This window comes from Rhineura floridana, chromosome 2 (genome assembly GCF_030035675.1).
Source record: "Rhineura floridana isolate rRhiFlo1 chromosome 2, rRhiFlo1.hap2, whole genome shotgun sequence".
Classification (NCBI taxonomy): domain Eukaryota; kingdom Metazoa; phylum Chordata; class Lepidosauria; order Squamata; family Rhineuridae; genus Rhineura; species Rhineura floridana.
Window position 1 is genome coordinate 239,895,910 of NC_084481.1, and position 24,589 is coordinate 239,920,498.

Genomic DNA, 24,589 nt, shown 5'->3' on the forward strand with positions numbered 1-24,589 from the left:
TGAATGCTGAATATTTTATTATTAAGAAAAGTCTGGGAGATTTGACTACTTTCATCCTCCACCTTCATCTCTTGTCCTGAGTGTTGCTGGGTTGCCTGAGCATGCTCTCAGCTGGAGGAGCCCGGGGCAGCTCCTCAGTGGCAGGCAGGCAGGCAGGGACACCTTCCCATGCTTGGGTCAGCTCCGCTTCTGCTCAGGGCAAACGCCAGCTCCTCTGACACCTAAGGAAGGGGCCAGCCCTTTGCCAGAGGCTGTCTTCTCTTGCTGCACCTCTCTCTTCCTATTAGGCCAGATATGAGCTGCTGCATTCAAGCCTTCTTTTTTCTGCCTTTGAAGCCACGTGTTGCCCCCGGCCCAAAACAAATGGTGGTGGGAATTCTGGAAAACAAAACACAGCACGATAAGCTCTGGATATCCTCACCGTTGAAACCCAGCAGCAAAGGGGCTTGAGGGGGAGAAGCCTGGCTAGAGTTTTTCAGATTTCCAAATGGCATACATGAGGGTCACCTTTAAAGACGATTTGTGCAACTATGCAAGACCCAAAAATTTATTTAAATATTGTTTGTTACCCATTTCTGACCCCATTTAGGATGCACACCTTAACGTGGTGAGGGGGTTTGAGAGTGTTGAAGAAGCTGAGAGCAATGCCGTCAGGAGTCTAGACCAAGAGGCTAGACTCCTAGCAGGGGCACCCAAGGCGGAATGGTCAAAGCTGAGACACGAGACTAAGATGCATCCAAACTCAGAGGAAGGCAATGGTAAACCATCTCTGAATACCTCTTACCACGAAAACCCTATGAACAGAGTATCCAAAATGCAACACGAGATAGTGCTGGAAGATGAGACCCCCAGGTCAGAAGGCACTCACCGAGCTACTGGAGAAGAACAAAGGGCAAGTACGAGTAGTGCTGTGACTAATGACGCAGCTGGGTCAAAGCCAAAAGGAAGCCCAGAGGCTGATGCGCACAGATGCGAAAGGAGAGTCCGGAGTTGTACGACACACACAATAGGAACATAGAATGTGAGAAGCATGAACCAGGGAAAGTTAGAAATTGTCAAGCAAAAAATGGAACACATCAACATTACAATACTTGGCGTGAGTGAATTAAAATGGACTGGAATGGGACATTTTCAATCAAGCAACTACAAAATATTTTATGCAGGAAATGAGAAATCAAGAAGAAACGGGGTTGCTTTAATAGTGAGAAGTGATGTAGCAAAAGCAATTAGGAGCTACAACGCAAGGTCTGAGTTAGTGATATCAATGAGATTAAACGGGAAACCTATTAACATAACCATCATCCAAGTCTACGCTCCAACATCAAATGCAGAAGAAGAAGAATTGGAGAGATTTTACGCAGAAGTACAGGAGGAAATTGATCACACACCAAAACAAGATATGATGATAATCATGGGGGACTGGAATGCAAAAGCAGGGAACAGAGAAGAACTAGGAATTGTGGGGAAATGGGGCTTAGAAGACAGAAATGAAGCAGGAGAAATACTTATTGAATTCTGTGAAGCCAATGATTTGTTTCTTGCCAGCACATTTTTTGAGCAACCAAAAAGACGACTGTACACGTGGACATCACCAGATGGTCAATAAAGGAATCAAATTGATTATATAATTGGAAACAGAAGATGGAGAAGTTCCATACTTTCTGCAAAAACAAGACCAGGAGCAGACTGCAGTACAGATCATGAACTGATCGTATCGAAAATCAGAGTAAAGCTAAAGAACAACAAAGCACTCATAATGCCAAAATACAATTTAAATAACATCCCAGAAGAATATAAAGATAAAATAAGGAACAGGTTTGAGGCTTAAACTTAGTTGACAGAGAACCAGAAGAACTATGGACTGAAGTCAGGGACATTATCAGGGAAGAAGGCAAAAAGACCTCTTGTTAAAAAGAGAGAAAGACCTCAATGGATGACTGAACAAACTCTTAAAATGGTTAAAGAGAGAAGGAAAGCAAAAACAAAAGGAGATAGAAACACGGTCAGAACCCTAAATACAACTATACAACGACTAGTACATAGGGACAAAGAAAACTATTACAATAGTTACTGTATAGAAATAGAAAAGGACAACAAAATGGGAAGAACAAGAGCCAAAAGATTAGAGAAATGAAAGGGAAATTTAAACCACGAGCAGGGATGTTGAATAATCAACAGGGGAACACACTGACTGACTGAGATGAAATAAAAGGAAGATGGAAGCAATACACTGAAGAACTCTATAAAAGAGATGACAGGATGACAGGTTCATTCATGGAGGAACTATATGATGAAGAACCAGAAATTTTAGAATGTGAGGTGAAAGCTGCTCTTAAAATTCATGGAAGAAACAAATCACCAGGAATAGATGGCATACCAATAGAGTTGCTACAAGCTACTGAGACTGAATCTGCCCAAATTTTGAGAAAAATTTGTCAAGAAATATGGAAAACTAAACAATAGCCCACAGACTGGAAGCATTCAATATATATCCCACTTCCAAAGAAAGGGGATCCCAGAGAATGCAGTAATTACTGAACTATTGCCTTAATATCCCATGCAAGTAAAGTAATGCTCAAGATTCTACAACAAAGGCTCTTACCATATATGGAGCGAGAAATGCCAGACGTCCAAGCTGGATTTAGAAAGGGAAGAGGCACCAGAGATCATATCGCAAACATACACTGGATAATGTAACGGACCAAGGAATTTCAGAAGAATATCACCCTGTGCTTTATAGACTACAGCAAAGCCTTTGACTGTGTAGATCATGAAAAACTATGGAATGCTTTAAAAGAAATGGGGGTGCCACAGCATCTGATTGTCCTGATGCGCAACCTATACTCTGGACAAGAGGCTACTGTAAGGACAGAATATGGAGAAACCGATTAGTTCCCCATCAGAAAGAGTGTGAGACAGGGTTGTATTTTATCATCCTATGTCAGGCCCAAAGACTGCGTTTTCTCATGAAGCAATACAGGGATACAGGTCCTGCGGCATTGGGAGAAAGTTGACAGAGCAAGGGACTTCTTCCCGCCTGTTCTTTAAGAAGGGGCCAAATGGGCGTGCAATCTTTCGCTCCTCCTTAACTGCCCCTCAGGTACTGCCCGCCTTCCCCCCCTTCTCTCCTGTCTTTTCAGCTGTCTGCGTGTGCGCGGTGAGGGGGGAAGCATCACCCCCTCCTCTTCTGAAGTTTCCGATTCCAGGATGGGGGATAGGGGAGGGGCTGATGGTAAACTGCCTCCCCGCTTTTCGGCTGTGAGCAGCCCTCCCTCTTTCCCCTCTTGCTCTGAGCCTGAAAGAGAGGGAGGCGTGAGAATGTCCAGGGAGGGCTCAGGCTCCCCGTTGCTAAGCGACCTTATCACTGGCAGTTCCTCTGTTTCGTCTTCGCTCCAAAGGGGGGAAGTTCCTCCCCCTTCCCTCTGCCATCCATCCGAATACTCTTCTCCCAACTCTCCGGGATCCAGCTCCCCGGGATTGGGACCCCAGCTCTGCCTTCCGACACCCTATTTGTTTAATCTGTACGCAGAACATATCATACGGAAAGCAGGATTGGACCAAGATGAAGGAGGTGTGAAAATTGGAGGGAGAAACATCAATAATTTAAGATATGCAGACGATACCATACTCTTAGCTGAAACCCGTAATGATTTGAAACGAATACTGATAAAAGTGAAAGAGGAAAGCACAAACGCAGGACTACAGCTGAATGTCAAGAAGACTAAAGTAATGACAACAGAAGATTTACATAACTTTACAGCTGACAATGAGGACATTGAACTTGTCAAGGATTACCAATACCTCGGTACAGTCATTAACCAAAATGGAGACAATAGTCAAGAAATCAGAAGAAGGCTAGGACTGGGGAGGGCAGCTGTGACAGAACTAGAAAATGTCCTCAAATGCAAAGATGTATCACTGAACACGAAGGTCAGGATCATTCAGACCATGGTATTCCCAATCTCTATGTATGGATGTGAAAGTTGGACCATGAAAAAAGCGGATAAGAGAAAAATCAACTCATTTGAAATGTGGTGTTGGAGGAGAGCTGTGCACATACCATGGAATGCGAAAAAGACCAATAATTGGGTGTTAGAACAAATTAAACCAGAACTGTCACTAGAAGCTAAAATGATGAAACTGAGGTTATCATACTTTAGACACATCATGAGAAGACATGATTCACTAGAAAATACAATAATGCTGGAGAAAATAGAAGGGAGCAGAAAAAGAGGAAGGCCAAACAAGAGATGGGTTGATTCCATAAAGGAAGCCACAGACCTGAACTTACAAGATCTGACCAGGGTGGTTCATGACAGATGCTCTTGGAGGTCGCTGATTCATAGGGTCGCCATAAGTCATAATCGACTTGAAGGCACATAACAACAACAACAACCCATTTCTGATACCTACTTGCTAAGCTTCTACTAGCACGAGTATGCCAAGTCAGACCATTGGTCCATCTAGTTCAATATTGTCTACACCGGCTGGCAGTGGCTCTCTAGTCCTATCTGGAGATGTTGGGGGTGGCACCTGGAACCCTCCAGATGCAAAACCAAAGCTCAGCCCATTGGAGGGCTGGTCATTTGATTGGTTAAAAAAACACCCTGTGGCCAGTTCAGCAACGACATTATGGAAATATAGATGCATGCAAACATTCAGTAGGCTGAAAAGTTCCCCCTGACTCTTATTCAGGAACCCACAGGATTGCACGTTTAACATTCAATTAATTAGTAGTGTGCACATATATATGTGTGTACAAAGAGAAACATTTTTAAAAAATGAAAGTTCAGTTTCTGACTTTAGTGCTGGGCAGGGAACAACTGATCTGCACTGAAGAGTGTTCTGGACGTCCTGGGGGCATTTGACTCCTCTTGCAAGAGGGGGTGGAGGTGTACACAGGCCTTGTTCCTGCCATGATGCTTGCCCAGAGCCAAATCCAGGGCCATCTAACTTCCCCTGTGATGCCATTTATGCCCCTTCCAGTCACAGATGAGAAACAGCGATTCCAAAAGAATTCTGTACAAGATTTACAGCTAATTGACATCAAATGTGATGTTGAAGGTCGGTTGAGAAATGCATCCCATGCCAGAGAACGGCATCACTGAGAAGCAGCAATGGGGAGAGGCACGTGGTGACACCTTAGAAAGAGGAAGGCAGTCCTGGCCAGAGGCACTAACCTGGATCTATAGAGCCATTTCTCAGACGATGGGAAGGCCACTGTGTTCTCCACCCCAGGCTGGAGGACATTCTCCATGGTGCTCTCACTGGGACCTACTTCCATGGCAACCACAGCTGATTCTTTGCAGTCTTCCCCAGGCCTGACATCCATTGGTTCGATGCTGTCTCTGGATGGAGACCTCATTGCCTTTGTACTATTGCAAAAACATAATTCAGAGTGAAACCTTTGTGAATTTTGTGAAAAGGCACCAGAATCCTGCCCCCCCCACCATTTCTTCTACCAAATCGAGACCGTCCATGTGACCTGGTGTCTCACCCTTTCCACCTTCTTCCAACACCGACGCCTTTAGTTTCAACAACATGCAAAGAGGAGACAATGTCTCATAGTGGTTAAAGTGACAAGCAAAGACTGGGGAAACGGGATTTAAATCCTTCCTCACCCAGAAGCTCGCTGTGTGACTTTTGGCCAGTCACATTTCCTCAGCTAACCTATCTCGCAGGGCTGCTACAAGGATAAAATGGGAGGCAGGAACCATTACCACCGCCCTTGACTTCCTTCTTAAGAGGAAGGGGAGGATTTTTTAAAAACACAGTACTACCTTTCTGCTGACAAACATGTAAGACTTGTCTATTTCCATCTGCTACATCTCCAAATCTTAACTATAATGAACATATTATTTTGACAGATTATCTTGACCCATTCTAATCTGGGTTAAGGCCTAGTTATGGGACTGAATCGGCCTTGGTCACCGTGACGGATGACCTTTATCGGGAGAAGGACAGGGAGGGAGTGTGACCCTGTTACTCTTGATCTCTCGCCGGCTTTTGATATCATTGACCATGGTATCCTTCCGGGCCGAAGTGGTGAGATGGGTATCGGAGAATTGTTTGACAGTGGTTCCGATTCTACCTCCAGGGTCGTTTTTAGAGAAGAGCACTGGGTGATTGCCTTTCGCCCCCCTGGCAGTTGTGCTGTGGGGTGCTGCAGGGTACCATCTTGTCCCCCATGCTGTTTATCGCCAACATGTCACCCTGCTGCTGAAAGAACTGCACTGGCTGCCCATTTGCTACCGGGCCAAGTTCAAGGTTCTAGTTTTGGTGTACAAAGCCCTATACAGCTTGGGACAAGGATACCTGAAAGACCATCTTATCCCCCTCCCCATTAGAGCTGCCTAAGTCTCCCTGCTTTCCCCCTCCCTTTTATTGCTGGCTAAGCCCCTCCCCCACTTTCTCCCTCCCCTTTAGAGATGGCTAAGCCCCCTCCCTTTTCCCCCTCCCGTTAGAGTGGCGTGTCGGGAATGTTCCTTGTTCCTGTAACCTGGGCTGCTCCCCGCGGCCTCCTCTCTACTCCACCGCTCCAACATCATTTGGAGTGCCACCTATCTGTTGGGCTGTGAACTGCAGCGTGAAAGATACAGGGTTTATATTTTTATTTATAGAGACGCAGAGTGACCGAATGGGGATAGCCTCACCAGCTGCTATCAGGCAAATGGGCATAATTAGACCGTCTTATCCCTTATATACCCAGTATAGACCCAGTCTTATCCCTTATATACACCCGCAGGGGTGAAGGACCTACTAAAATGGTCTGCCCCAGACGCCTGATGGATCCGGATGGATTCCTGACTGCGCTTGGGGAATTGGAACCTGCTGAAGGTCGCCCGGTCAAAACCCTGGTGAAGGAGTGGAATGTGGGGATCACCAGGGCATTAGACCAGGTGGCTCCGAAACATCCTCTCCCCCTGAATAGAACTCAGCTAGCTCCATGGTATACACCGCGGTTGCGTAGCTTGAGACAGGAGGTGAGACGACTAGAGCGCCGGTGGCGGAAATCCCGCTCCGAAGATGTCCGGACACAGGTTAGAGCAGCAGTAGCTGCCTACCAAGTGGCAATAAAGGTAGGAAAGAAGGCTTTCTTTGCTGCCTCTATTGCGTCTGCGGAGTGTTGTCCCAGGAGGCTGTTCCAGGTGGTCCGAAGCCTGGTTGGTCCAGTTGCTCAGGAACCCTTGGAACAGTCAAAGGCCTCCTGTGACCTATTAGCAAAACACTTCGCTGATAAAATCGAACACTTACGGAGCTCGATCCCGCGCACCGTGGACACAGTCGATGAACCAGGGTTGGCCAGTTGCAAGCCGGTAAATTGGGATCGGTTTCGGCTTCTCCCTTCTGAGGAAGTGGACAAGGTGCTTTCATCTGTGAAGCCAACCACTTGTCTTACTGATCCTTGCCCTTCGTGGCTCCTTGTGAGCTGCAGAGAGAAATTGGGCGAGGGGATCAAAGCGGTGGTAAACGCATCCTTGAAAGAGGGTGTGATGCCATCAGCCTTCAAGGAGGCAATTGTAAAGCCCATCTTAAAGAAGCCCTCCTTGGATCCCCAAGTGTTAGATAACTTCCGCCCAATTTCGAATCTACCATTTCTGGGCAAGGTCATTGAGCAAGTGGTGGCCAACCAGTTGTCAGCACACTTGGATGAAACGGATTATTTGGATCCATACCAATCGGGTTTCAGGACTGGTCACGGAACTGAAACAGCCTTGGTCGCTCTGGTTGATGATTTGAGGAGGGCATTAGATAGGGGAGAATCCACCTTTCTTGTCCTCCTCGATCCTCAGCGGCTTTTGATACTGTCGACCACAGTATCCTTCTGCTTCGCCTGGAGGGATTGGGAATTGGAGGCACTGTATTACAGTGGTTCCATTCCTTTCTCTCCGACAGGTACCAACAGGTAGCGTTGGGGGAGGAGGTATCAGACCCTTGGCCTCTCAATTGTGGTGTGCCACAGGGATCTATCCTCTCTCCCATGCTATTTAACATCTATATGAAGCCGCTGGGAGCAATCATCAGGAGATTTGGGCTGCAGTGTCATCAATATGCGGATGACACTCAGCTCTATCTCTCGTTTAAATCTTCACCAGAGTTGGCTGTGGAGACCTTGTCCAACTGCCTGGAATCCGTGAGTGGGTGGATGGGAAGGAACAAGCTGAAGTTGAACCCTGATAAAACCGAGGTACTACTTGTGGGGGACAAGAGAAGGTTAGGTGACATTGACCTGAAGTTCAATGGGGTGAGTTTACCCCTAAAGGACCAGGTCCGCAGCCTTGGGGTTGTGCTTGATTCCAGGCTGTCCATGGAGGCTCAGATTTCGGCAGTGAGCCGGGCAGCCTGGTACCAAGTACACCTCATACGAAGGCTGCAACCCTACCTTCCTGTTCATCAGCTCCCACTGGTGGTACACGCCCTGATCACCTCTCGTTTGGACTACTGTAATGCGCTCTATGTGGGGTTACCCTTGAAAACGGTCCGGAAATTACAACTGATACAAAATGCAGCGGCTCGACTACTTACGAATAGTCGCCGCCAAGATCACATCACACCAGTGTTGTTCGACCTACACTGGCTTCCAGTTGTTTTCCGAGCCCAATTCAAGGTGTTGGTATTGACCTTTAAATCCCTATATGGTTTCGGCCCAGTTTATCTCACGGAGCGCCTTCAACACCACCAATTATGCCGCCTGACAAGATCGGCCACACAGGGCCTTCTCTCAATCCCGCCAACAAAAACAGCCAGATTGGCGGGTACAAGAGAGCGGGCATTCTCAGTGGCGGCCCCCACTCTTTGGAACTCCCTCCCACAAGATCTCCGGCATGCCTCTTCCCTAAATGTATTTCGTAAAGCCTTAAAGACCTGGCTTTTTCAGCAGGCCTTCGGGGGATCCGGGGAGGGTTAATCGATATAATTGTAATGCCTCCTACCCAGTTTTAATATTGTTGTTGTAGATCTATTGTTTTTATTGTATTACTGTATTTTATTAATTGTATTTTAATAATTTTGTAAGTCGCCTAGAGTGGCCATTGGCCAGATAGGCGACGAAGAAACTAAATTTATTATTATTATTATTATTATAGATCACTGTGCTCTGCAGGTGAGGGCCTCCTGCAGATACCATCTCATCAGGAGGTCCATTCTGCACAACATAGAAAACGGACCTTTAGTGTGGCGGCAGCTACCCTGTGGAATTCCCTCCCCTTAAATATTAGACAGGCATCATCTCTGCTAACTTTTCAGTGCCTATTGAAGACTCTTTCAACAAGCCTTTTAAGTTGAGCTATCCCAGTCTGCATCTGTTGGAATTGCTTTTAATATGTTTTTTAAACTTTTTTTTTAAAAAAATATGTTTTTAAAGATGTTTTGTTTTAATACATTTTAAAGTGTTTTTATGATGTTTTAGAGTTTTTTTGTTTGCTGCCCTGGGCTCCTACTGGGAGGAAGAGCAGAATATCAACACAATAAAGAAGCATTCATCTCAAGTGTACTTACTGCTATACATAACTGGGCATTTACCTTTTAAATTTCATGGGTTGATCAAAGCGGAAATCAGAAGGGTAGCAGTGAACTTTGACCAAGTGCTCCTTGCGGTCTTTCCTGCTCTGGAACTTCTCTAGACAGCTCTCCACCAGGCACTGGTACTGGAAAAGGGGGCGAGAAAGACATGGGGCTGCTCAGCATTCAGGGTCCTGGCCCCACAAGGATGGACTGTAGCCCAGTGGAGCAGGCCATACCCCTTTACTGTAATAAACGGGATGCTTGTCCTGCTCCGGCCTCATTAGCTTTGAAAATTTCTAATGTTTTACTGTATTCATTACTTTGTGAGGCAGCTTGGCCCAAATAGTTGCACAGAAGTTTTTTTTTTAAAATGAACTGAAAAGAAGGCCTCCGACTCTGTCTCTGCCATCTTGGACAGCAGGGGATGGCTGGGAGCAGACATGGGGCGCCCAAGAGCACTGGGCCGGCGAAGCCAGGCGTGAGGCTGAGGTGGCTGCATTGTGTTTGCTCCGGAAAGTGAGGAGCGGTGGTGGGAGTGGGCAGGCGCGGATCCCTTTAGGGCAGACGGATGAAGGCTCCAGACCTTCCACAGGTCTGCTGCTCTGCAGTCCACCTGGCCAGAGACAGTGTGACGCTCCCGCCAGCCAGGCCGCCTCCTTACCATGCTGTGCTTCTCCGCCATGAGCTGGAAGAGGGAATCGTGCCACTCCAGAACGTGGAGCTCCAGCAGATGGGCGGAAGGGAAGGAGCGCCTGCAGGAAGAACACACGCTCCGGTGCAGCAGGTTGTAGTGATGCTCGAAACTCTCCAAGGTGCCAAAAACTTGCCTGCACCCAGGAACGTGGCAGGAGAACTCGGGGGTGCTGAAGGAGGAGAACAGCGGCAACCCCCGAGAAAGAGAAACGTTTCGTCAGGCGGAGCAGTGGAACTGGGAGCGGCAGTGCCCCCGTCGCCCCCTCCCTCCCCACCCGCATGTCTCCGTCCCTCCCTCTTTCCCCGGGGGACTCTCGTGTGGCTCCTCCAAAGAAGCCGCTTCCGAGGAAAGCCCCAGACTTCCCTCAATGCGACATCCGAGGAGGAGGAGGACGGGCCCTTCCCCCATCCAAAGGCCCTTCATGGCCCCCTCCCCAGCTCTCTTCGGGGGGAGCGGTCGGGTCGCAAGGCATGGCTCCTCCCCCCGCCGATGAATGAATGAAAGAATGAATGGCCCCCTCGGGAGGCAAAACGTCCTCACCCTTCCCGCTGCTCCTCGGTGCTGGCGCCGGGCAGCGCGCCCTGGAGCTGGAGGTGCCGGTGCACGTCCCCGTCCTGGGGAGGAGAGGGGGTCAACTCAGCTCTGCTCCCGGAGGGGGAGGGGCCACTCCCAGGCGGGGCGTCCAAAGAACACGCGCCCCTCCCCCCGGGCGGATTCGCTAAATGGCCTCCCCCTCCCCCGGGGACTGCTGACCTCGAAAAAGGGGTGTTCGGCGGGAAAGCGGAGCCGGGCCGGACGGAAGCGGAAGGGGCCGCCGCCGTCTGCATCCATCCTCCTCCTCCTCCCCTCTCTCTCTCCCGCTCAGCGAGGGGGGCACCTGCTTCCGCTTCCGGGTCGCCCGGGGCCCGGTTGCTAAGGAGGAGGGGGGGCAGTTAGTAGCGGAGGCAGAGCCTCGCCGGCCGGCCTCCCTCACGGGGCTGTTGTGAGTCGCAAGGCCAGCCGGGAGGGTGCCTTCCTCCTCGGGGCCGCCGCCATGAGCGAGTTCCGGATCCACCACGATGTGAACGAGCTGCTGAGCCTGCTGAGGGTGCGGGGCGGCGGGGCGGAGGGTTACATCGAGCTCCTGCAGAAGAGCCGGGCACCCTACGTCACCACCTCCGCCTCCGCCCTCGGGGCCAAGGTGAGGGGCCTTCCTCCAGCGCCCAGAGCAGTCTATCGGGGGCAAGCGCAAGGGAGAAAGGGTCGCTGGCCAGATGGGCCCCCGAACCCCCCCCCGGGACTGATCCTGCGGCCGGTGGCGGCGACGGCTCCTCTGCTGCTCCCCCCGCCCAGCCCAGGGAAGGGGTGGGGTGCGAGTGGGGGGGGAGCAGCATAGCAGAGAACTGGTCCCTAAGCCAGCAGGGTCCCCTCTGCCACCTTGCCCTTCTCCCTGGATCTCCGGGCAGGGGGACCAATGGTGTCCAGAAGGGGTTTCTCCCTTGCAGCCTCTCCCCAGAGGGGGGCCCCTCATGGGTGCCCATGTTGGGAAGGTGGGCTGTCACCCCCTCATCTGCGTGCCTCCAGTTATGAGGGGAAACTCTGGGCCGCCAGGCTCCGCTGAGAGATGGCACTCCCTTCTGGTGCCATGGGCCGCCCTCCCGCCTGCCATCACCCTGCTGGTGCCAGAGCCCGCCCTCCTTTCTGCCTAAATACTTTTCATGTTTCCTTTGACTAACAATTTTGGGTGGTGCAGGTGAAGATTGCGGAGTTTTCCCGGACTCCAGAAGATTTCCTAAACAAGTACGATGAGCTGAAATCCAAAAACACCAGGCACCTGGACTCCTTGGTATTCCTGCTGTCCAAGCTCACGGAGGACAAAGAGGTAGCAATGTCAGAAAGGCCAGGAGAAAACACACACACACACACACCCCATTGGGAGGCCATTCTCCTATCTGGGAGGCTGAGCAGGAAACCAGCATTTGCTCCAGAGTGGAGGGGGGTGGGGAGGTCCTCATAGCAAGGCCCAAAGTAGAGTGGCTGGTGTGTTTGCGTGGGCATGCATGACAAAAGCCAGAATGGAGCTCTGTCGGATTCCATCAGAGCCAGCCTTGGCAAGAGAGGCAGGGAAGGGAACTTGGATAAGCACACAAAGTTGCAGCGCCAGGGGCCAGTGTATCTGTATCTGCCAGTGGCTCTCTGGTGGCTGTGGTGGGGATTTCAGCCAGAGAAGGGTCTTTTCTCTCTTCTCCTGCCTGCTATCTATTATCTTAGCTGGAGATGCTGCTGCCAGAGTTGTACCTGGGACCTTTGGCACAAGTATATAGCCCCCTTGCCACCGTGCATTGCTGTCTTTTTTTGTACAGGAATGCAGAGCGGCTGCAGCAAAGCAGAGGCCTTGCTCAGGGGTGCCTCAGAAGTTGAGTAAAAGCAGGTCCAGGGGATCCACTTTTGGCCTAAGGAGGGGTGGGGATCCTGCGGCCCTCCCGACATTGCTCGACTACACACTCCCATCGCCCTGCCTGTTGGTTGTCCTGGTGGGAGATGAGCCCACCAGCATTGGGGGGGGGCAGGCATAAAGCTATGAACCAGATGCAGACAATCTTTCAGTCAAGAGCAGCATGGTTTTGGGGATAAACTGTGTCTGTGGGGGGAGGGCTGGCAGTGGGTGGGATTGGGGTGAGTGGGGCCAGAGCCACCCGTTCCCTTTCCACTTAGCAAGCTGCCCAAGGAGTGGGCCAGGCCACTCTCACTGGAGACCTGAACTGATCTCTTGCGGAGAGCTTTGAAGACAGTCCTGATGGCTCACTCCTGCTTTTCTAAACTAAGAACAGCTCGGCAACAGGGCTTTATGGTAGATGGGAAATCTGGAGGGTTTGACCATATGAGCAGGATATAAAGTATGTCTCTTCCCCCCCCCCAAATGACACTCTCGCACCTCATGAAAGAACGCCAAGGGGAGGGGGCCTCTAACTAATGTGGCTCATGTAGGAAATTTTCTCTGCTTGCCAAAGTTGTTGCGCTCTTCCTTATGTGCTGAACTCTGCTTTTGTGGGGCTTTTCCAGACCCTCCAGTATTTGCAGCAGAACGCCAGGGAAAGGGCCGAGCTTGTGGCAAACAGTGGCGGTGGCGGCATCGCCTTCTCCATCCCCCCAGCAACGGCCAAAATGAGTGTCCAGGAGCTCGAGGAGTTACGGAAGCAACTGGGCACTGTGGCGACCAGCTCAAGCGTGCAGCAGGTGCTTCTTCTCTTGGGTTTCTTGATTTGTTGCTTAGGAAGTGCATGCTCGGTGTGTGTGATCGCTCCTGCCCCTCAGCACACGGGGTGCTGTCCATGCTGCTCCACGAGCTAGAGGGAGCCCCAGCTGACAAAGCGTCAAGGCGAGTTAAGCAGCAGAGCGAGTTTGGCAGCAGGGCGAGGAGGCCAGGGCCCCCCCACTCTGCCCGTCTGTTCCCTGACCTCAACTAAACCGCAGTCTCCAACCCATTGACGTAATAAACCTTAAACAAAACTATGCAGGTAAGAAGCCAGCAGGGTGTGGGGGCTTTCCAGTGTTTTGCACCGCCTGCAGCATGTACGACTATCTGCCTGTTGGACAGAAGTCGTGGGTGTGCTCTTGGTGCACTGAGCTCCTGGCTCTCCGGGAACGACTTCATTTCCTTGAGGCCAAGGTGGCGGACCTGGAAAAGCTGAGAGAGGCAGAGAGGTGTGTGGAGGAGGCCTTCAGGGACGTTATAGCTATGTCCCACTCCAAGGATGATAGCTCTCCTGCTATCATGGAGAACGATGGTCTCGGGGAAGGAGAGCATCCAGCTGAGGAAGAGGGAAACGATTCCTTAGAAGGGACCCATTCCTTGGGGGATGAGCAGCTATCCTCTCGTGCCGAGGATATATCTCCAGGGGGTGGAGGGATCCTTGTAGTGGGTGATTCGATCATTAGGAACATAGACAGTGGGGTGTGTGATGGGCGTGTAGACCGCAAGGTGTTTTGCCTGCCTGGTGCGAAGGTTGCGGATATCGGCCGTCGTTTAGATAGTTTGGTAGACAGTGCTGGGAAGGAGTCAGTGGTCGTGGTGCACGTTGGCACCAACGACATGGGGAAATGCAGCCGTGAGGTCCTGGAAGCAAAATTTAGGTTGCTAGGTAGGATGCTGAAAGCCAGGACCTCCAAGGTGGCTTTCTCTGAAATGCTACCGGTTCCACGCGCAGGACCAGCCAGACAGGCCCAGCTTCGCAGTCTCAATGCGTGGATGAGACGATGGTGTCGGGTGGAAGGGTTTGGATTTGTTAGGCACTGGGGAACATTTTGGGACAAGCCGGGCCTGTACAAAAGGGACGGGCTCCACTTGAACCAGAATGGAACCAGACTGCTGGCACTTAAAATTAAAAAGGTGGCAGAGCAGCTTTTAAACTGACTGAGGGGGGAAACCCGACAGAACCCCAAGATTGCCTTTTTGTAGCCACGTCACCTGTTGGCTTGTGTTCAGAGTATGGTCAGCAGTAGATATCCTTTTCATGTTTTCTGCTGTCGAGCCGGGAATATTCCGGCCTGTTATTTGTCAGCATCCAAAATGCAGGACTTTGCTTTTCTCTCTTTTGAATTTTATTTTGTTAGAATGGAAAACTGGGCAGAACTTTCAAGGTCATTTTGAATTTTGTTTCCTTTTCCCTGAGATAGTAGCTATTCTGTCAAGTTTTGTGTTACCTGTGAATTTGGCAAGGACTCTGTCCGTCGCGTCATCTGTATCGGGTGGGGGACGCTTGTGGGGGCTCCGCAGCTATCGCTGGACCCCAGCTTCCATCAGCCTGGTCCGTGTGGCCAGTGCTCAGGGATGATGGGAGTTGTCATCCAGGGATGTCTGGAGGGCCCCCACAGGGTCCCATCCCCGATTCTGCATCATTGAGAGAAAAGTTGCAGAGTGCTGCGAAGAAAGATTTTGCTGCGCTGTCTGAACCAGATGGGGGCAGCACAAGTCAGTTTTGTTTCCAGGAAACTTGCCTCTTACAATGGTCCTGCCCGCCCATGAGAGAGACAGAGATGCCGTCAGCCGCTCCACCCTTTTGCTGCGCGAGTCTTCCACTCAAACGGCTGGGCGGGCATTTCACTTGTGGTCACACGTCGTCTCTTCCTTCAGCAGCCTCTCGAGCTTGTGCGGAAGACACTCCGGGAAAAGCAGACCAAGAAGAATTCTGGGCAGCCCATTCCATCGCTCCCCACCTGGGTGTATGAGAGACCGGCTCTCGTTGGGGATTTCCTGACAAGCTCCAGTCTCAGCACAGACGTGACTGTGCCCATAGGTGAGTCTTGCAGGCAGAGTCAGTGTCCTGCCCTTTGGGGATGGCTTCGCCCTTGCCTGCCAGCTGGGCTCCTTTGGGGCCCTTCCTTGGCAGCGACCAACACAGCCTGCGAGTCGACTGCAAGCACGTACCCGCCAGCGTCCCTTGGAGGATCTTGGGGGTACAGCAGGGGGAGGACCTCAGGCCCAGGGGTTGGATTTGGCCCTCTGGCCATTGCTCTGTGACCCTTGGAATTCTCCCCGCCCTCCTCAGGGGGCTTCTGCCTGCCTGGATTGTGCTCTTGAAGCGTGAGAATGTCCCTTTGCGGCTGCCTGGGAGGGGAGTTGTGTAGAAAGCCTTGATCTTTGCACAGCTGGCGTGGCGCCTGCAGTGCAAGGTCAGAGTTCCATTCCCTCTTTCATCTGTTTTGTCTCTGGCCCCACCCACCTCTACCATGTGCCCCCCAGAAAGTTGCCAGTGAGGGAAAGGCTCCCTGCCCGTGAGGCAGAGGTTGGCGTGTCCAAGGTGCTCCTGGGAGTCACTGTCTCCCAGAATACTTTTTTTGAGTGGTTGCCCCCCAACATAATGTGCCTTCTTCCCTCTGGCTTTCTCCCCCAGGAACATTGCTGCTGGCAGCCCAGGAATCTGCAGTTGTGGAAGACTTGCTCTATGTCTTGATTGGGGTGGACGGGAGATACATCGCTGCTCAGCCCCTGGTCGGCAGAGAGAGCCGGACTTTCTTGGTGGACCCAAACGTGGACATGTCGGTCAAGGAGCTGGTCACCAGGATCCTCCCTGTTGCTGCAAGCTACTCCATTGTAACCAGGTACTTGCTTGGGATGTCGGGGGGGGGAAGCTGGGTATGGCACGGGTGCAATTTTCCCCCTTGAGTACCCCCTTTGTGGCGGGCCGCGTGATACTTGACCCGCCTGATGGCTGCATGGAGCCAGGGACCTGGAGTCCACCCGCCCGCTGGCTGGCCAGCCAGCCGCCTGTGCGTTTCTCAGGCCAGCCATTGGTGGTGGTTGCTGACAGCCATGGGCTTTTCACCTTCCAGTTGTCCAAGAGCATGGCTTCCTTGTTCCTGCTGGAGGGGACGTTGCTAGTGCCCTGTGCCTCCCCCACCCCTTTTGGACCTGCAAGCAGACAGCTGTCTCTGTCCTCTTCTGCTTGGCACCTGCCTGCTCCAGCAAGCGCTTCTGGACGTGCCTAAGTGTGGGATTGCCCTTACAGAGGAATTCTCGACCTGCATCTTCACAGGTTCGTAGAGGAGAAATCTTCCTTTGAGTACGGGCAGGTGAACCATGCGCTGGCAGCAGCAATGAGGACCCTCGTGAAAGAGTACATGATCTTGGTCACCCAGCTGGAGCACCTTCAGCGGCAGGGCCTCTTGTCCCTCCAGAAGCTATGGTTCTACATCCAGCCCACAATGAGGACCATGGAGATCTTGGCCTCTCTCGGTGAGGAGAAGCCTTTCTCTGGTTCTCTCCAGCTGGTCACTGGACAGGTTGCATTTCAGCTCGGTGGCTGGGGAGCCTCCCCTGGCAGCAGGGCCCTCCTTGTCTTCTGCTCTCCTAAAGCGGGGGGGGGACTCCAGCTGCTGGTCCCCCCTTTCCCACCCCCACCAGTCTCCTGGGCCCTGCTTGTTCTGCAGCCCTGCTTCACCACTGCTCAACCGTTTCCTGCCACCCGGCTGAGCCGTGAAAGGGGGGTGGTGAGGTTTCGACCTCCCCTCCTTGTGATTTCCAACCCCCCCCCCCCGCTGCTCTTTGGAGAGGAGAAGGTGTGGCTTCAGAGCCCCCTATGCCAATGGAGGAAAATGCTGCTCTCTTTTTCTGTCGGCAGCCCATTGTGTGTTGTGTGAGTGGACAGATGAGTGCGTGTGTGTGAATGTGGGGAGCATGTGTGTATTTGGCTTTGGCCATGCCCGCTGCTGGCATGTTGCTCCAAAAAGGCTCCCTGTGAGGAATGCCGCTTTCGCACGGAAAGGTTTCCCACCCGCACCAAAAGCCATAGCCTAACTTGGTGAATGCTGTAATTAGGTTAATCCTTTGCCCTGGGACTGCAGAGCTGAAGGGAGCGCTCTCTAGCCCATCCATCACCCAGACGGCCTGTGGCCGCTGGCCAGGTTTCAACCCCTGCCCCCATGGAGAAGATAATCACCCCCAGGTGGCTCCCATCCGTCAGCCACCGAAAGAGCAGCTGCAGGAGAACTGGCTTTGTCCATCCCTGCTCCAAGTGCCTCGTGCGTTGCAGTGCAGAGCTGAAGGGGGCACGCTCTGGCCCTCTCCAGTGTGTGTGTGGGGGGGGGAGGGGGCCCAGTATGTGGTAAGCTGCCTCAAGGAACCTGCCTTGTTTATTTATTTATTTAAAATATTTCTGTCCCACCCTTCTACCCTATAATAGGGCAGTCAGGGCGAATCAGACACGTGCATGATAAAATTGTAAGCAGTAAAATCACAAAAACATTAAAATACAATTAAAATACAATTAAAATACATAAAATACAATATATTTAACGTAGAAGGCATAAAATCAGTGTCAGGCTCTACTTTCAGTCCCTCTCAAAGGCTCTCTGGAACAAGATTGTTTTCAGAAATCTCCGGAAAACCAACAGGGAGGGAGCAGAGCGGGCTTCTTGGGGTAGGGTATTCCAGAGCTTGTTCGTTGTTTTTTGTTGATTTTGCATAAGCTTCTTTCAGCTGAGGTGTGTGGTAAAAATGTTTAATCAATTACACGTGACTTCGTTAATTTGAGCAGATTAGTTGGAGCTCATGGGTAGCATCAGGTTGACTAGCATCAGTTCTCCCTTTGACGTTGTGCTAGTGACTCCTTCCAAAGGTGTTAGGCATCTTTCAGGCCGCAAGGTTTACTTTCTGCAACTCCAAAGGCTTGTTGACCCCAACTGAGTCCTAGACTCCAATTGCTCTGTTTAGTGACTTGGGTGTCCCAGGCATGGCTGAGACAGAGAGCCTCCTGCAGGAGTCCAGGTGTGCTGTAGATTTCAGCAGCGGATGGGTGTGTGTGTGTATGTCTGGATAGGTGAAGTGTTGCTTCAGTGGGAGAAGGGAGATCAGTACTGACACCGCTGAATTCTCTAGATGCTTGCCTCTTGCTCTAGCTATTTCTGTAGACAAAGGCGAATGTGTGGGGGGCTCAACACTCAGCCTGCTCCACGATAAGACGTTCAACTACACGGGGGACAGCCAAGCGCAGGAGCTCTGCCTCTACTTAACCAAGGCCGCCAGCGTCCCTTACTTTGAAATCCTGGAGAAATGGATCTATAGAGGCATTATCAACGACCCATATAGGTATGTGGAGGGCTCTTGCCTTTGTTCTGCATGTTAGCGGAAGAAACCTCTGTAGCCTGTTTGGAAGACCAGACAGAATTGCCACTGCGGAAAACAACAGTGTCTGGTGTCCTGGGATTGCCAGGATGAAGCACCCTGGAAGACCAGGGAGCCTCCCCCCCCCCCCCCCGTCTTTCTCTGTTTCCCCCAGACACACTGACAGGTTTTAATTCTACAGTGAATTCATGGTGGAAGAACATGAGCTCCAGAAGGAGAAGATCCAGGAGGATTATAATGATAAATACTGGGATCAAAGATACACGATTGTGCAGCAGCAAATTCCCTCCTTCCTCGAGAAGATTGCAGACAAAATACTTAGCACAGGTAGGGACCTGCTGACCCCCCCAGTGAACAAAAGTGGGGGGGAGGGGGCAGGCGCTGGAAGGAAAGTCTCCCAAGCACCTAGAAGGAGGGCGGGGGAGGGGGCTTTGAGGGGGGGCTGTGCCAGGGAACTTAGCCCCCCTTGGCAGCTCTCCCGAGGAATTCTCTTCTTTATTATGCCCAGGCCCTAAGGGAGTTGGACGGGTGGGATATTGCTAGGTTTTCTTGAAATGATCAGTGTGCAACGTACTTCTTCCGTCCACTGCCGGCCTTTCCTCCGTCTCTGCAAGGGGTCCAGGGTGGCCGGCATGGTTTTCCGTCCTCGCCTGCTTTATCCTCGCCTCTGAGATTTGAAGACAAGCCCCCAGAGTCCTCAACAGTCTAAGTGATGCTCCATTGACACACGTGCAGACCCTTTTTGGGAAACAATTTATCTTTAAATGACATTTTATTTACTTTTATTTAACAAAAAATGTACGTTGCTTGATTGTAGAAAACCTCTTAAGAGGTTTACAAAAAGCATTACAAGTATCGATAAAAACAATTAAAAACATTTTTAAAAACAGCAATAGATTAGAAAGATGGAAACACAACAACATCTATGTGCCTGGATAGGCTTGCCTAAACAAAAAAGTTTTAAGCAGGAGCCAAAAAGAAAACAGCAAAGGCGCTTGCCTGATGTCAGTAGACAGGAAAGTTTATTTAAAGCGTGCTCTCAAAAGCCTTCATTGTTGACCACTCCCATTGTCTTTGTTGCAAGGCAGATCAGACCAAATCTTGTTGTATGCAGAGCTGTTATTAAATCATTGCCAATTTTGCTTACTTCTTTTTCATTTGTCAAACGTTACTTTTTCTTTTACATGTACAGGGATGGTAGGAGGATGGGATGATGTTGCAAAGACAGCCTGATTTTTTTGGGTGGGGAGCACATGTGGACTGTTTGTATGCATGGAGATTCTCTAAAAAGCTTTTAATGTAATTTTAACAACAACAAAGTCTTCCTTCATTCCTGTAGGGAAGTATTTAAACGTGGTTCGGGAGTGTGGTCAGGATGTGACTTGCCCTGTGGCAAAAGAGGTCATCTACACTTTGAAGGAGCGTGAATATGTGGAGCAAATAGAGAAGGCCTACAATTACGCCAGCAAAGTTCTCCTTGATTTCCTCATGGAAGAAAAAGAACTTGTGGCCCACTTAAGGTTATTTTATTTATTTATTGCATTTGTATACCGCCCCATAGCTGAAGCTCTCTGCGCGGTATACAACAAAGAAAGCTTTCTTTCTTTCTTTCTTTCTTTCTTTCTTTCTTTCTTTGAAATATTTAATAGCTATATTTTTCAAAATGTGGTCTTCGTTCCAGCCTGCTTTTCTGACATGATTCACTAGAAAAGACCATAATGCTGGGAAAAACAGAAGAGAGTAAAAAAAGAAGAAGGCCAAACAAGAGATGGATTGATTCCATAAAGGAACCACGGACCTGAACTTACAAGATCTGAACAGGGTGGTTCATGACAGATGCTCGTGGAGGTCGCTGATTCATAGGGTCGCCATAAGTCGTGCAGGACCAGCCAGACAGACACAGCTTTGTAGACTCAATGTAGTCTTCACAGTGGAAGACATAGGGCAGATCCCTGAACCTGAACTAACATTTGCAGGAAGGGATTCTGACGAACTGAGACAAATAGTGGTAACGAGAGAGGAAGTTCTAGGCTTAATGGACAATATAAAAACTGACAAATCACCGGGCCCAGATGGCATCCACCCGAGAGTTCTCAAAGAACTCAAATGTGAAATTGCTGATCTGCTAACTAAAATATGTAACTTGTCCCCCAGGTCCTCCTCCGTGCCCGAGGACTGGAAAGTGGCAAATGTAACGCCAATCTTCAGAACAGGATCCAGGGAGGATCCCGGAAATTACAGGCCAGTTAGCTTAACTTCTGTCCCTGGAAAACTGGTAGAAAGTATGATTAAAGCTAGATTAACTAAGCACATAGAAGAACAAGCCTTGCTGAAGCAGAGCCAGCATGGCTTCTGCAAGGGAAAGTCCTGTCTCAGTAACCTATTAGAATTCTTTGAGAGTGTCAACAAGCATATAGATAGAGGTGATCCAGTGGACATAGTGTACTTAGACTTTCAAAAAGCGTTTGACAAGGTACCTCACCAAAGACTTCTGAGGAAGCTTAGCAGTCATGGAATAAGAGGAGAGGTCCTCTTGTGGATAAGGAATTGGTTGAGAAGCAGAAAGCAGAGAGTAGGAATAAACGGACAGTTCTCCCAATGGAGGGCTGTAGAAAGTGGAGTCCCTCAAGGATCGGTATTGGGACCTGTACTTTTCAACTTGTTCATTAATGACCTAGAATTAGGAGTGAGCAGTGAAGTGGCCAAGTTTGCTGACGACATTAAATTGTTCAGGGTTGTTAAAACAAAAAGGGATTGTGAAGAGCTCCAAAAAGACCTCTCCAAACTGAGTGAATGGGCGGGAAAATGGCAAATGCAATTCAATATAAACAAGTGTAACATTATGCATATTGGAGCAAAAAATCTTAATTTCACATATACGCTCATGGGGTCTGAACTGGCGGTGACCGACCAGGAGAGAGACCTCGGGGTTGTAGTGGACAGCATGATGAATATGTCGACCCAGTGTGCGGCAGCTGTGAAAAAGGCAAATTCCATGCTAGCGATAATTAGGAAAGGTATTGAAAATAAAACAGCCGATATCATAATGCTGTTGTATAAATCTATGGTGCATTTGGAATACTGTGTACAGTTCTGGTCGCCTCATCTCAAAAAGGATATTACAGAGTTGGAAAAGGTTCAGAAGAGGGCAACCAGAATGATCAAGGGGATGGAGAGATTCCCTTACGAGGAAAGGTTGCAGCATTTGGGGCTTTTTAGTTTAGAGAAAAAGCGGGTCAGAGGAGACATGATAGAAGTGTATAAAATTATGCATGGCATTGAGAAAGTGGATAGAGAAAAGTTTTTCTCCCTCTCTCACAATACTAGAACTCGTGGACATTCAAAGAAGCTGAATGTTGGAAGATTCAGGACAGACAAAAGGAAGTACTTCTTTACTCAGTGTATAGTTAAACTATGGAATTTGCTCCCACAAGATGCAGTAATGGCCACCACCTTGGATGGCTTTAAAAGAAGATTAGACAAATTCATGGAGGACAGGGCTATCAATGGCTACTAGCTGTGATGGCTGTGCTGTGCCACCCTAGTCAGAGGCAGCATGCTTCTGAAAACCAGTTGCCGGAAGCCTCAGGAGGGGAGAGTGTTCTTGCACTCGGGTCCTGCTTGCGGGCTTTCCCCAGGCACCTGGTTGGCCACTGTGAGAACAGGATGCTGGACTAGATGGGCCACTGGCCTGATCCAGCAGGCTGGTGGCCATTACTGTGTCTTGTGGGAGCAAATTCCATAGTTTAACTATGCGCTGAGTAAAGAAGTACTTCCTTTTGTCTGTCCTGAATCTTCCAACAATCTGAATGTCATTTTGTGCCATCCTTGTAAGCAGGTCCATCAAGCACTACTTCCTCATGGACCAGGGCGACTTCTACGTCCATTTCATGGACCTCACCGAAGAAGAGCTGAAAAGGCCAGTGGATGACATTATTCCCACCAGACTGGAGGCCCTCCTTGAGCTGGCCCTGCGGATGAGCACAGCCAACACAGACCCATTTAAAGATGACCTAAAGGTAAGCGAGTCTCCGGAAAGAAAGCAAGAATCCAGACAGTAAAAGCAAGGACAGGTGCCTGATATGCAGAGGAGGCCTTGTTGCTGCTGTGGGTGCTTGTCTGTTTCTGTCTGAAAGTGCCCAAACCATCAGATTTAGTTATATGATACCAAAAGGGGCAATACTGAAGAACGTTTAGTCCAGGGGCTGCCAATCTGGTGCCCTCCAGGTGCTGGGGCTGGACTTCAGTTCCCATAATCCCTGGCCATTGGCCATGCTGATGGGGGCAAAGGGGAGTCCCGCAACCTCTGGAGGAGGAGGAGGAGGCGGCCTCATTGGGTGCCCTGGTTGCACTTGTGCCCTTCATGGCAGAGCCTGTAGTGAACTGGGGCTTTGACTAGACGACCTAGACGCCTCTAGGTCCGGGTGGAAGGCTTGGAAGCGGCTTCTCAATGAAGCAGCTGGCAGTCTGTGGAAGGGGTGGAGGGGTAAACGGCGCATGGGGTTGTGTTCAACCAAGTCCTGCTCCGAATAGGCCCACTGAAATGAATGAACCCAAGTTAGTCATGTCTATTAACTTCAGAGGGTAATAAACCTTAAACAAAACTATGCAGGTAAGAAGCCAGCAGGCGTGTGGGGGCTTTCCAGTGTTTTGCACCGCCTGCAGCATGTACGACTATCTGCCTGTTGGACAGAAGTCGTGGGTGTGCTCTCGGTGCAGTGAGCTCCTGGCTCTCCGGGAACGACTTCATTTCCTTGAGGCCAAGGTGGCGGACCTGGAAAAGCGGAGAGAGGCAGAGAGGTGTGTGGAGGAGGCCTTCAGGGACGTTATAGCTGTGTCCCACTCCAAGGATGATAGCTCTCCTGCTATCATGGAGAACGATGGTCTCGGGGAAGGAGAGCATCCAGCTGAGGAAGAGGGAAACGATCCCTTAGAAGGGACCCATTCCTTGGGGGATGAGCAGCTATTCTCTCGTGCCGAGGATATATCTCCAGGGGGTGGAGGAATCCTTGTAGTGGGTGATTCGATCATTAGGAACATAGACAGTGGGGTGTGTGATGGGCGTGTAGACCGCAAGGTGATTTGCCTGCCTGGTGCGAAGGTTGCGGATATCGCCCGTCATTTAGATAGTTTGGTAGACAGTGCTGGGAAGGAGTCAGTGGTCGTGGTGCACGTTGGCACCAACGACATGGGGAAATGCAGCCGTGAGGTCCTGGAAGCAAAATTTAGGTTGCTAGGTAGGATGCTGAAAGCCAGGACCTCCAAGGTGGCTTTCTCTGAAATGCTACCGGTTCCACGCGCAGGACCAGCCAGACAGGCCCAGCTTCGCAGTCTCAATGCGTGGATGAGACGATGGTGTCGGGTGGAAGGGTTTGGATTTGTTAGGCACTGGGGAACATTTTGGGACAAGCCGGGCCTGTACAAAAGGGACAGGCTCCACTTGAACCAGAATGGAACCAGACTGCTGGCACTTAAAATTAAAAAGGTGGCAGAGCAGCTTTTAAACTGACTGAGGGGGGAAACCCGACAGGAGCTGAGAAAGGTCCGGTTCGGAATAAACCTCCCCCCTGGGATAAAAACCAAAGAAATGATGAAATTTTAAAAGGGGTAGGCCTAGAAGTAGGCATTGTGAGAGCAGGGGCACAGGATATAAATTCAGAAGAGCAAAATTACCACAGGCCTAACCACAAGTGCCAAAGACACTTGAAGAGAGACACTGCTTACAAGTGCCTGTACGCTAATGCTAGGAGCCTGCGAACCAAGATGGGAGAACTGGAGTGCTTGGTCTT

General features: G+C 50.3%; 2 protein-coding genes across 5 annotated transcripts in view; one reads left to right on the plus strand and one right to left on the minus strand.

Moving 5' to 3' along the window:
• On the minus strand, positions 1-11,216 carry ZNF511 (zinc finger protein 511). 3 transcript variants are annotated; one of them, XM_061612680.1, is made up of 6 exons: positions 10,952-11,198; positions 10,739-10,812; positions 10,166-10,367; positions 9,523-9,647; positions 5,181-5,375; positions 1-378 (listed from the first exon to the last, which is right to left on the minus strand). In XM_061612680.1, exons 1-6 carry the CDS (start codon positions 11,027-11,029, stop codon positions 309-311), a joined length of 744 nt encoding a protein of 247 aa, XP_061468664.1. In that variant the 5' UTR covers positions 11,030-11,198; the 3' UTR covers positions 1-308. The 3 variants fall into 3 exon arrangements, 2 of the variants coding, with proteins under 2 accessions (XP_061468664.1, XP_061468663.1); XM_061612679.1 differs by having other exon boundaries at positions 10,739-11,199; XR_009760818.1 differs by lacking the exon at positions 1-378 and adding an exon at positions 7,255-7,429 and having other exon boundaries at positions 5,284-5,375; positions 10,739-11,216.
• Positions 10,937-24,589, plus strand: part of TUBGCP2 (tubulin gamma complex component 2) — a 22,254-nt gene continuing 8,601 nt past the window's right edge. Inside the window, exons 1-10 of one of the 2 annotated variants that reach the window (XM_061612674.1) lie at positions 10,937-11,378; positions 11,931-12,059; positions 13,241-13,414; positions 15,312-15,474; positions 16,072-16,279; positions 16,714-16,913; positions 18,575-18,764; positions 18,982-19,127; positions 20,140-20,320; positions 22,639-22,819. In XM_061612674.1, coding sequence (XP_061468658.1) covers positions 11,232-11,378; positions 11,931-12,059; positions 13,241-13,414; positions 15,312-15,474; positions 16,072-16,279; positions 16,714-16,913; positions 18,575-18,764; positions 18,982-19,127; positions 20,140-20,320; positions 22,639-22,819 — 1,719 coding nt within the window. In that variant the 5' untranslated portion in view covers positions 10,937-11,231. The remainder of the gene's footprint in view (positions 11,379-11,930; positions 12,060-13,240; positions 13,415-15,311; positions 15,475-16,071; positions 16,280-16,713; positions 16,914-18,574; positions 18,765-18,981; positions 19,128-20,139; positions 20,321-22,638; positions 22,820-24,589) is intronic. The other variant, XM_061612675.1, reaches the window with a different exon arrangement.

Bases quoted from the DNA above. Each gene is read 5' to 3' on its own strand.
- ZNF511 (XM_061612679.1), bottom strand. From the start codon at position 11,025: ATGCAGACGGCGGCGGCCCCTTCCGCTTCCGTCCGGCCCGGCTCCGCT. The intron at 10,368-10,738 runs GTGAGGACGTTT...CTCCTCCTTCAG, and splicing joins ACCGAGGAGCAGCGGGAAGG to CACCCCCGAGTTCTCCTGCC. The intron at 9,648-10,165 runs GTAAGGAGGCGG...CCCCTTTTCCAG, and splicing joins TGGCGGAGAAGCACAGCATG to TACCAGTGCCTGGTGGAGAG.